Here is a 12,467-nt window from a genome sequence, read left to right as displayed (position 1 = left end):
ATAAAGGCATATCTATGTATACTCGGGTTCTATTTTTGTTCTTATTCTAAATGGAATCACAACCCCTTTGATTTTTAGAACTACAGGAGAAAGGCAAAAGACAATCTCTTCATAGAAACAGGTCCCTGGATTTTAAGTATATTTCCCCTGCCAAATGCTGAAATGCCAACCCATAAAACAATCTAGAAAAATGATAAATTTACATATTTTCCCTGAAGTCATGATCACAACATTCTGACATTTGAAAATTAGCTGGAAGAAATTTCACTAGATGGAGAGCAAGATAGAGATAAATGATCAGTATTAAGTCAAAATCAACAAAGACTGACATTAAGTTTAAATAGTTAAACAATATAATTTAAGCAATTGACTCAGCAAACTATAATCACAAAAGTAAACTGAGGCCACAAAAATAAAATGCCTTCTGAAGAAGCAGAGAAATTATTCTGGTATTTTTTTATCATTTAAATCTCAGGGTTTTTAGAAAAAAATTTAAGCAAAGCAAAACTACTTATTTAGTATCTCTCATCTTTTAAATTTAAGGTAGTTCTTTATACAATTGTACACTATAAATTCTTCCAATTATGGGTTCTTTTTGGACCAAAATTCACCTATATTTAAGGATCTTGCCAAAGCCTATGAGGATTGTATATGTTCTAAAAGGCTCTGGCATGTGTTTCTCAAATGTGACGTAAGTACTAAGGGGTTATTTAATGCACTACTGAATTTGAACAAAAATCACAAATGGATGTTGAAGACTTATTATGATTAACTCTTTAATGGAGTGTTTTACTTTTTGCTAGGTTTGTGGTGATTTAAACTTCCAGAATGAAAAGAATTACTGGATAAAATTAAAAGCAACTGCTGGTCCAGGTAAAGTAATGGTATTTATGTTATTTTTTTGAAGTCCCAAAATACATTTTACCTATTTACCAAAAATGAGATGCAATTATTTGCTTTTAGGCAATATGAGGGCTGACTGGCACTCTTTCCAAAGAGCACTTTTTAGGACTATCCCTGATAATCTTCCATGGACAAAGCAAAAGGCCAACAGAAATTCTAAGAAGCCTCTAGATGCTAATACCAAACTCTACCTATAAACTTAATCTCATATATTCTCATGATAATTTTCTACTTTTTATTTACAAATTTGCTCTTATTATCAACCTCTTCTTTTCAACATACCACACAAAGGGATAACATTTCTTGACAGGAATAAAAGAATAAAAAACATTTGAACCTCATTATTTTCACAGTAGCTTATTATTAACATACAATTAAAATTCTACATTGAATTAAAACCAACTTATTTTCCATAGACTTGATTACTTTGAGAAATTTTCAAGTCTTTCATCATGTGGTACAGAAAAAAATGTCTATTAAAATTTCACATATCAGAACAGCAGCAGAATCACAGAACCCAAGAATGGACTAACAGTTACCAAAGGGAAAGGGACTGGGAAGGATGGGTGGGAAGGGAGGGCTAAGTGCAGGGAAAAAGAAAAGGGACCTAACGATTAGCATGTATAATGTGCGGGGGGTGGCACGGAGAGGGATGTGCAACACAGAGAAGACAAGTAGTGATTCTACAGCATCTTACTACGCTGATGGACAGTGACTGCAATGGGGTTTGGGGGGGGGACTTGGTGAAGGGGGAAGTCTAGTAAACATAATGTTCTTCATGTAATTATAGATTAATGAGAACAAAATGAATAATAAAAAAAAATTTCACATATAACCATGCATACAAAATCCCTCCATGATTTTACTTATTTGGCCACTCCTTCAATACACACACACACACACACACACACACACACACACACACACTGTCTTTCTGCACAACACCTATTAACATCCCTCAAGGACCACACTTTGAGAAATGCTGACTTAGCTCATCCAAAAAAGGAGAAAAGAATGAACCTCATGATTCAGACTTAATATATAAATCTAAACTTATCACAGTTTATTGGTATCTACTTCAACTTATACTTGAAGTATATTACATATATTTCATAACAATCATGACGAGAGTTCACTTATTCATTTAACAAATATGTAAAGCAATGCTCTAGACAAAATCTATCCTATTATAGAACTTATTGTCTAGTTGTGTAGGGGGGGTGGGGTGGTGAACAAACAATAAATAAGTATATAATATACCTAACAATAAAAAGCACTATAGGAACAAAACAAAGCAGAGATACCAGACAGTGTGGTAAAAGAGAATGCCTGGCTGAATTTTTATATAGGTTAGTTAGAAAATGCCTCATTAGCAAAAACCTAATGAAGGAAATGAAGGAACAAGCCTGGCAGAACTTTTTAGAACAGGGGGAAGAGATACTGCAAAGGCCCAAAGATGGGAGCATCCATGTTCTGTAGCAGGAACAGCAAGGACACTGCTATTACGGATTGATGTTTGTGTCCCCCCAAATTCCTATGTTAAAACTCTACCTCCCAATGTGATGGTATTAGGAGACAGGACCTTTGGGAGGTGATCAAGCTGAGGATCGGAAGAGCTCATTGAGGGTAGAGCCCTCATGAATAGGATTAGTACCCTTATATACGAGTCAGGAGGGCACTAACTTCTTCTCTCTGCTCTACAGCAAGGCAACAACACTGCAGTGTGCAAGAAGGCTCTCATCTGAACCTAACCATGCTGCCACCCTGACCTCAAGCTTCCCAGCTCCAGAACTGTGAGATATAAATGTCTGTTGTTTATAAGCCACCCAGTCTATAGTACTGCTACAGAAGCTCAAACTGACCATGACAGCAGCAAGCTTGGAATGGAGTGAGCAAGGGAGATGTTGTCAGAGAGACTCTGGACTAAGTAGGCCCATGGGTCTTGTTGAGGACTTTGGTTTTTATTGATTGATATCAAAACTTCTCATAAGCTTTAATCAGAGGAATGATTTACCTGACATATTTCTAAAGGATCATGTTGACCACTGTGCTGAAAAAAACCTGAGGTGACAGAGCAGAAGCAAGGAAACCACTAAAAAAGTGATTACACTAATCCTCTGTCCTAAAAAAGAACCCAAGCAAAGCTTAGCTACAAATCCTTTTTCTGGGAGGTAAAACCCCAAAGCAGCAAGAGTGAATGCAGTGAGACTGGGAAGGAGGGAAGCAAACCGAAGGCAGGACATTACTAAACTGGTCCCAGCTTCACAGGAAAGCTACTCAATTGCTCTGTCATGAAGGTCTCAGAAAGGTAGGGGGTATGGGACCACCACTCCTCCCCACTGTGAGGGGCAGGGATATATCAAAGGTGACAGAAGCCCTGCAGAAATGACACTACTTGATCTAAAGCTTCCTATGTTCGCATATGTATTTGAACAAGGAACACTGGTGTGTGTGTATGTGTGTGTGTGTGTGTGTGTGGCCGCAGGGGGGAGGGGGTAACTGTAACTCCTCCCTCATCCTGGCTCTTACTGGTCAAAAGTTACCCCAGGGGGCATGTACCAGAAAAATAGTCCCAGGTTCTCCTTTACTCACACACTACTACGATACTCACAACACGTCTGAGCCCAGAGGGAAGGGGTTTTCCCCATGCTAAGCAATTCTCTGACACATCAGCTGAATGCCCACAATTCAGTTCAGTTCTGACACTAACCAGAGTTAGCAGATTCCACAGGTTAAAGGCTCAGACCCATAAGACTGCCCCCACTTCAGATGCCAACTGCAAGTAGTACATCCCAGTTTACCTATAATTTCTCTCCAACCTGCCCACAAATTGGAGGTTCCCACAACCCCTTCCTTAGTTTTTATCATTGGCTAGAACAGCTCACAAAACTGTGAAAACACAGACATGTACCAGTTTATTATACAAGAAAGGATATTATAAAGGTTACAGGTGAACACTTGGGCATGACCAATCATTAACTTCACTCTCCAGCCCCTCTCCCCTTCCCAGAGGGTGAGGGTAGGGCAAAAAGTTCCAACCTTCTAATTCTGACTTTGTCTTTCTGCTGACCAGCTCCCATCCTGAGGCCATCAAGGAGCCCACCCAGAATCACCTCTGAACAAGTCTCTCCTATCACCAAGGAAATTCCAAGGGATTTAGGACCTCAGTGTAAGGAACCAGGGTCAAAGATCAAATATCAGCACAAAATATGCTCCTACTGCTCTTACCACTTAGTAAATTGCAAAGGTTTTAGAAGCTGTTCACCAGGAATTAGGGGTAGAGACAAAATACACATTTTCTATTATTTCACAGGCATGGCTTTCCCCCAGCGCTCCACCTAGGGTTATGCTATCCAACCCCTCCAGAGAGCTGCCGGAGCAGCTACGTCCCATGCCCACAGCCTGGAGCGTCATCTGAGTCCAGACACCAGGGTAGGCTGATGTCTGAGGACTGGAGCTAAGGCCCCACCCCCTGGCAGTATTATGGGCTGAGGCAAGAGCAGCAGAGTCGGGAGGTACATGGACAAGCAGCTCAGGGCCCAGGAAGCAGACGGGGCCAAGTGGATCTGGGTAGCATGTGAACTAAGTTTGATTAAACAGGAGAGAGATCATAGACATGGTGATAAAAGTGAAGATGGGGAGAAATGACAGAATCATACATATAATTTAAAGGTAGAGCCCATGGAATTTGCTGATGTGAGTGAAGGAGGAGAAACAAAGATGACTAGGCCCTGGAACAGAGACACCTGTGACTGGGATGAGGAGAGCTGAACAGCAGGCGGTTTTGGAGAGGTAAGGAGAACCAGTTCAGTTTTGTTTATTGAGCCCCCTAAAAGCCCTAAAAGACAGGTCCAAACACACATTAAACTGGTCACCTATTCATTAGCACAGGGGAACTAATTTGATCTGTACAGTATAAAGAATACTCTGCAGTGAAGTAAAAACCCATTTTTCATCACATGAAAGGTAATTCTACCATCCCATGGAAAGTTAGGATTTTCTGCTTTATTGAATACACAAAATTCTTTCTATGTATTTCTTCTTTGGATTTCAAGTTTGGAAAAAATTATCTAATAACTTCCACAGATAACATGGCACAAATGATACATATTTTCCAATGGGACAAATTTTTACCTTCACTTTAAATCTGGCAACAAGTCATGTAACTATGGGAAAATAAGCATACAGAGGACATTTTTACAATCCCAAAGACAAATAACAAAAGAAAAAAACGATGCAGGTCAAATTCTAGGCCCTTACAATTGATATTCCAAAAATATCTTCTGGTGACCTTCAAATCCACATTCATCACAATATACATGCCTGGTTCAGTTATAAACACACCTAATTACAAAGTGTTTTGGTAGGGTCTTGAGTTAACATATAAGTCATGGAAAAATAAAGACAAAAAGATTCAAAAAATGAATAACTAATGAGTGACAAATGAGAAGCTTAATTTTTTTAACAAAAAATACATTAAGGCTGAGTAACTCTTACTGAATATGATTAAGTATTACGTGGGTAAAACTCTAAACCAACACCTTAAATGACCTTTAGAAATTATTTCATAGGACAAGCCTTTTTGCTTTTAAGGCTGTCTCAATAGTTAACTATAAATACAGTAGTAATCAGCTAGAGCTTTTCTTTATTCACCACCTTAACCCACATTTTATTCTTTCCCTAGTATTTTATGAGAAAAACAGAATCTTATTTGCTAAACATTTCTGTTTGCATGTGCCCTGCCTGGCAGACTCCACCAATACATAACTCATGACACTACATTTTCCAGGGCTTTCTGAAAGGAGATCTTTTCACTTGGAAGACTCTCATTAGCCAAAACTTCGTAGACTACGGAGGCACAAATAAATCAAAGCATTCATAGGTGGTGCCTGTATAAGGATAACATGTGTTAAGTAATGTAACAGACATCTGTTATGCTTATGGCCATCTAGAATCTTTGCCTATGTTTCTTATGTTTGAAAATTTTGCCACATTATGAGTCCCTTCTTCCTAAATCAAAAGCCAGAACTCACTCCCCCAGCTTTCTGAGTCCAGCAGTGGAACCTAATATTCACTAATCAATTGCATCCATATGCACTTCACATTGCACAACTTCAACTTGAAAATAAGCAATATGTGGAAGCAAATAAGGAATTTCATGTTTTTGGTGAGAAAGGTGGTGGGAACATCCAACTTTCAGGGGAAAACTGTGATGGTACTTCTCACCCGTGGCCCCAGCATTATTAGTGAAAGCTGTAATGTCAGCATGAAGCTCTGCAAGAGCGGTGCCCAGAGTGTGGTCTGAGCAGTGCTCCTGTTTATCTAACCTGCTGTGGGGTGTGTTACAGATTTGGTGAGCTTCCAAATGTCCTTTAATATGTTTTTGTCTGCTTACGTTAGCTAGAGAGTAGACTCTGTGGTTTGTAACTAAGAATTTTGTATCATACAAACATTTTGTCTAAGCAAGCGATGGTTTTGTCAACATAATGGTAGAATGATTACTGACTCAATAATAAACTCCACAGTCATCTACAGACAATCTGTTACCAGTGTGATACTGTGCTAGAGATTGTACAGTAACAAAAGGGAATACCACAGGATGTGAACTATGCAAATACATGAACATGCAGATGAAAATAAAGTCAAATGAAACTTAGAAGATACAGAAGCATCTATGTAGTGATTGCAATTATACAATAGCATATTGCATATACTGCTACAGGTGAAAAATTGTATTGAGGTGTTAAAATGTCCATTGGTTTTGGGGCAAATCTATCGTGCTGCTTATGAAATTAAATTTATATTTTATAACTATTAAAATTCAGTTATGGGGAAGAAAATATTTGCAAATCATATAACTCATAAGAAACTACTATCTAGAATATACAAAGAACTCCAACAACAGAACAATTAAAAAAAAAACTCAATTCCAAAATATGAAAAGTACTTAAATAGACATTTCTCCAAAGGAGATACACACATGGAAAGATGCTTGATTTCTCATTATTGGGGGAATACAAATCTGAACCATGATTGACTATTTCACACCCAGTAAGATAATTATTATTCAAAAAAAGTAATAACAAGACAAGGATGTAGAGATGGAGAAAATGGAGTCCTCACACATTGCTGGTGGGAATATAAAATGGTGCAGCTACTGTGGAACAGTGTGGTGGTCCCTCAGAAAGTTAAACAGAATTACCATCTGATCCAGCAATTCCGCTCTTAGGTATACAGTCAAAAGAACTGAAATCAGGGACTCAAATAGATTCGTATATTCTGATATTCACAGCAGTAGTCACAATAGCCAACAGGTGGAAGTAACCCAAGTCCATCAACAGATGAATGGTTAAATAAAACGTGATATATGCATATCATGGAATATTATTCAGCCATAAAACAGAATGGAGGACTGACACATGTTACAATATGGATGAACCTTGAAAACATTATGCTAAGAAATAAGCCAGACACAATAGGACAAATATTTTATAATTCCACTTATATGGGATACCTAGAATATGCAAATTAGTAGAGACAAAGTAGAATAATAGCTAGAGGAAGGAGAGATGGGAGTTACTGTGTTATGGGTACAGAGTTTCTGTTTGGTTTGATGAAAAAGTAGTGAAAATGGATAGTGGTGGTGTCTGCACACACTGTGAATGAACTTGATACCAGAGAATCATGCACTTAAACAGGTTTAAAATGAAACATTTTAAGTTATGCATCTTTCACCACAATTTAAAAAATGTGAATCATAAACCTAGAAATCTGTCAAAATTTAAGTTTAATATTATTCCTGTTGTGCTGCTAACAATTATTTAAAATGTAGATTCAGGTAGCAGATCTAACCAGAAAAATGTCATCATAGAATGGTTAAGAAGTCAGGAAGAGAGACCCAGGTTACAATACTAGCTTTACCACTAACTAGCATTTTAGCATATTTTAAAAAGAGCTTAACATATAAAAGGTCCTTAATAAATGCTGCAGTTAGCTGCCATTATTACTAGTCTTTATTATTATATAAAAACCACACAGAAAATAGCAATGCATTTTATTACAGAAAATTTTTAAACTTTGATACATCAAATAAGTGACCACTGTAACACAAAGGTGTGGGAGAAATATCTGCATCAGATATGATTAAGAGTCAATATCCCTAATACATAGACCTAAATCCAAAAGATGAAATAGCATGAAGGTAGGCAGCAGGAGAGCCAAGGATGGCTACTCTGATGAGACAATAAATGAATTAGGACGTAAGAGATGAAATGCAGCTGCAGTGGAAAAGTCCGGCGTTAGGGCACTCTGGGTGGGGACAATAGCAAGCAAAGGCCAGAATGTAGCAGGGACATGGTAGGTTGGAAGAACACAGAAAAAGAAAACCATGGGCCTGGCAAAGAGAACCAGGGGAGAGTGGCAGATAGGGAGAAGAGCAGACAGTAGCCAGATTTCACAGGCCCAATAAGAAGATGGGACTGTGATTCTAACTTCAAAGGAAAGCCATTTGAGCAGAGAAGTGACATGATCCAGTTTACTTAGCAAAAATTATTCTGCTTGCTATGTAGAGAAAGGATGTAGCAAGAAAGCAGAGTGGAAGCAGGGGGCAGTTGGAAAACTATATTAATAATTTAAGTAAGAGATGCTATATATAGTTTAGATTCAGATGGGAGCAGTGGTAATAGAAATATGTGTACAAATTCAGGTTGCATTGGCTAATAGGAGAGAAAATATTTAACTGTTTCAGTAACCCAAAAAACACAAACTAAATTTATACAATTTCCCCTATCAAATTAGCAAAGGTTAAAATTGGATAATTCGAATCCTGATGAATATGTAGTTGGGAGACACTCATAAACCTCTACAAAGCAATCTGATATAGCATCTATCAAACCTTAAAAATTTCTAATAATTTTTGACTTAGCAACTAGCACATAATTAGTGTTTTATTGCTGAATGAATTGTGACTTTTTAGAAAACATGTTTAAAAAGAAAATCAGGATTTATACTCAAGGATGTATAAATTATAGCACATTTAAACTTGGAAAACATTGAGGAATAATCTAATGTTCATGTCTGGCCAATGGGTTTCAGTCCCAGGCAAGTTCACTAAGGATTCAATGTGACCAAAGAAATTACAGTAGAACGTTCTTGGGGTGAAAGGGTTATACCCAACTTTATTTACACGGTGGCAGGTCAATCACTAGAATCCCCTCCACTCAGAGTGAGTCTGCATGCAGCAAGCTGGTCTCTGCCTCTGGGCCTCTCTGCCCACCCATCCAGCTCAGTCTCTGTCCCTCAGTGCTACCACCACTCCAGACTCGTCTCTGCTCTCCTGCAGCCTTGCAGCCAAGCCACCGTGTAGCCCAGAGCACTGGGCAGGGCTATTTATATAGAGTCAATAACGATATAGTGCCCACAGTTGTGTAGTGAGGTAGCCAACCAGGGCCAGGTGAGAATCCTGGCCCCAGGAACCTTCACTTTATCCACAGCTCAACACAAGGAATGGCTGAATCATAACTTATGATAAAGTACTAAGCAACCTTTAAAATCATGTTTGTTGAGAGGTTTCAAGCTACAAGGGAAAATGCTGACATTATCAACTGTACAAAATTAAGAGACCAAATAGTGCTCGTTTTATTTTGTTTTTATGATAGAACTGAACACAGAGAGCCAGCAAATAATTGGTAAGAAAAAGTTAATACTAACCTCGTCTAGAATCAAAAGTCAACAGGTATGCTCAGAAAAATTTTATGCTCAACGAGTTATATTTGGTCTGTTTCTTACAGTATTACTTTTTCATTGCCCTTGGTAGTAAAAAAGGAAACAGGGAAGTTTCAGTTTTGTGGTTGCCTTAGTAATTTCAGCATAAACATGCACAAAGTCTGTTACTCTTAATTCTCCAGTGCCTGGCATAGTAGGTGGCACAGAACAGGAGCTCAATAAATAATTTTGAGTATCACCGAAAATAAACCTTTCCATTCCAACTTATCACCAAAGAAATGTAAAACCTCAAAATGGAAAAGGTACTACTTAAAAGTAATAGTAATTAAAAGGGTTTAATATACTGAGTGGCTACAATGTACCAGGCACTATTAAACACTGTATACTCCTTATCTTTAATCTTCATAAAAATCCTTCTCTGAATTACTCTTCACATTTTAAAACCAGGAACAGGCTTAAAAATGTTAAAGAACTAGCCCAAGGTTACACTACAACCAAGTTTGAACTCAGTTCTTCAAGCGTGTAAAAGACATGTTTCAAAGATCAGAATTGAGTAGGTTTTTGCCTCATGCTTCCCCTACAGTTTACTCAGGATTCAGTAACTTCTACCTTGAACTGTAGTTATCCCCCTGAAGATCCATTCCCTAACGGGCTAAGCCCTGCTCAGCGACCTCCCTCCCCGCTGTTACTTCCTTGACTGCAAAGGACCGAGTGTCCACGCCTCTAGGTGGCAGCCACACTTAGAATTGGGGATTGGCGCTGGCAGGGGCTCGCCCAGCCCCCTCCGTCAGTACCTTTTACTGAGACTTTAGAGCCCAGCTTTCGCAGTCCAGACTCAAAAACCGAGTCCCTGAGAGGGCCCCATTCGCCCTCCGCACGCGGCTGGAGGCGTGAGGAACGCAGGCTCCGCCCGAGCGGCGCGCGGGGCGGGGCGCCCGGGCAGTTTCCAAGACAACCGAGCGCCCCTCTTTCGTCTCCGCCCCTAGCGTCGCGCCGTTCCGCCCCCTCCGGCTCCCGAGCTCCGACCGGCGTCTACGCGCGAAGAAAGAGGCCCTGGGAGCGCTCCTACCTCTCAGCGCCTGGTGCATTCCCCCAATGCCGCTGTACAGCTCCAGGACCCGCAGGGGCTCCATCCCAACGCCGCCGTCGCCTCGGAGCTAGGCCTGCCGGTCCCTCCTTATCCTCCTCCCTCCGCCCGCGCTGCTCCTTTGCCTCCGTTCCGCGGCTTTTCAGTTCTCCCCTCTCCCGCCCCTCTCGCTCGGGCTTCAAAGAGCAGCGCTAGCAGGGGTGGGCAGGGGCCAAAGGTCAGAAAACAATAAGGCCTCCCAAATAAATAGGAGCCGCCCTTTGGCGTGATTTATGCGCCATCTTCCAAAGTATATTAAGGGGCCTAGGAGGGAATAAGACTTAAGAGATAAGTAGAGGGGCAAAATCTGCTTTCCCCTCACAGCGAATTAACACAGGCTAGATTCCAGAGGAACGTTTTTTAGGAGTGCCGCTTTTCCCTCCCTTGGAAGCCTGATGTGTCCAGATCTTCCTTCCAGTAGCCTTGAGCATGTACCAAGTGCTTGAGGCTGTGCCTGGGTCTTTGGAGGTAAATCAGCCTATTCCCCTGAGAACTTTCCAGACTAACGAATATGGGAACCAGCGCAGGTGGGGCAGCACGGGGTGCATGCTAATACAGGGGGTGCCTGCTATAGTTGTTAGTAAAATTAATTACATTTTAGGTTGGAAAGTACAGCAACATAGGATCTGCTGTTAATATAATGTAGATTATTTATGGCCCTCCAAGTGCAATGGTCTGCCTTCTCAAAGATGGTCCAGGGATCAAACTGTTAGAAGCTGGATTACGAAGCAGGTTAGATGCATGAGAGGAAAAAAATGTTCTTACGGTGAAGCGTCCTTTTATTGTTCCCATTACTACCACACATTAACTTTTGTTAAGAAAATCTAGGGAGTACCACTTGTAATAATGTAATTGATTTGTTAGAAACTGCACATATGGTAATGTAATGCTATTAACAAAAGTGTGATTACTGAATTATGTTACCTGAATTACGGAAGTGACTGATACATTTTGATGTTTCCCCTCAAATTTAAAAATTTTAAAGGTATATTGGTCTTTAAAGGTTTTGTTTCTATTGGGCACTTATTTCCGATAGGAAGGTGGTGTGGCAGAAAGATGAGAGAACTGTGTTACCTCTGGCATGTGTCTGGCTGAGCTTGGTTTCCTCCTGTGTAAAATAAAGCAGAAGGCAGGCGGGGAATGGATTGCTGAGGGCCATGCAGCAATCAGCTTCTGTGGCTCAGTGAGTATTGGAACTAGTCCTGATGCGGCCACATATTAACTATCTACTGAAATTTTATCCAGAAAGACGATGTTTTTAGAATCTGCTTTAAGCTGATGTACTCTTAGAAAAATCATATACACACTAACATATATATAATGCGTGAAACAAGCTTCTCTAATATTTATTACTTTTATTAATATTATTTGTAGTACCACAAATATATATATATTGGAACAAATAAAGGGAACTATATAGTTGCAGTGAATTATATACAGTCAACAACGAATATATTAAAGAAATCTAGAATCTGTTTAGCATTTAATGAAGGAGAGAAATGACATAAATTCATGAAGGGTTCATGAAAAATCAACCTTAAGAGAGGTAGGGAGGGAAGACCCCATCCCCTGGCAGACTGATTATAAACTGTCCACTCTGATACATAAGGGTCTTCACAATATAGCTCCAGACTAAGTTTTCTTCATGAACTTTACTCTCTCCCCTTAGTGAATCTGCTGCAAACTGGAGCAGTCAGCATTCACCAAACATCCT

General features: G+C 39.7%; 1 protein-coding gene across 3 annotated transcripts in view; it reads right to left on the bottom strand.

Moving 5' to 3' along the window:
• TRDMT1 (tRNA aspartic acid methyltransferase 1) overlaps positions 1-10,846 on the bottom strand; it is a 58,645-nt gene extending 47,799 nt beyond the window's left edge. For 2 of the 3 annotated variants that reach the window (XM_036889050.2, XM_036889059.2), the window contains exon 1: positions 10,697-10,846. In XM_036889050.2, the coding sequence (XP_036744945.2) occupies positions 10,697-10,760 (64 nt within the window). In that variant the 5' untranslated portion in view covers positions 10,761-10,846. Of the gene's footprint in view, positions 1-10,421; positions 10,578-10,696 lie in introns of those variants that run through there. The other variant, XM_057498262.1, reaches the window with a different exon arrangement.
• Between the last annotated feature and the right edge of the window lie 1,621 nt (positions 10,847-12,467).

The sequence above is a fragment of the Manis pentadactyla genome, chromosome 3 (genome assembly GCF_030020395.1).
Source record: "Manis pentadactyla isolate mManPen7 chromosome 3, mManPen7.hap1, whole genome shotgun sequence".
Classification (NCBI taxonomy): domain Eukaryota; kingdom Metazoa; phylum Chordata; class Mammalia; order Pholidota; family Manidae; genus Manis; species Manis pentadactyla.
The sequence above is the reverse complement of the archived record's forward strand: the minus strand, read 5'-3'. Positions and strand labels throughout refer to the sequence as shown.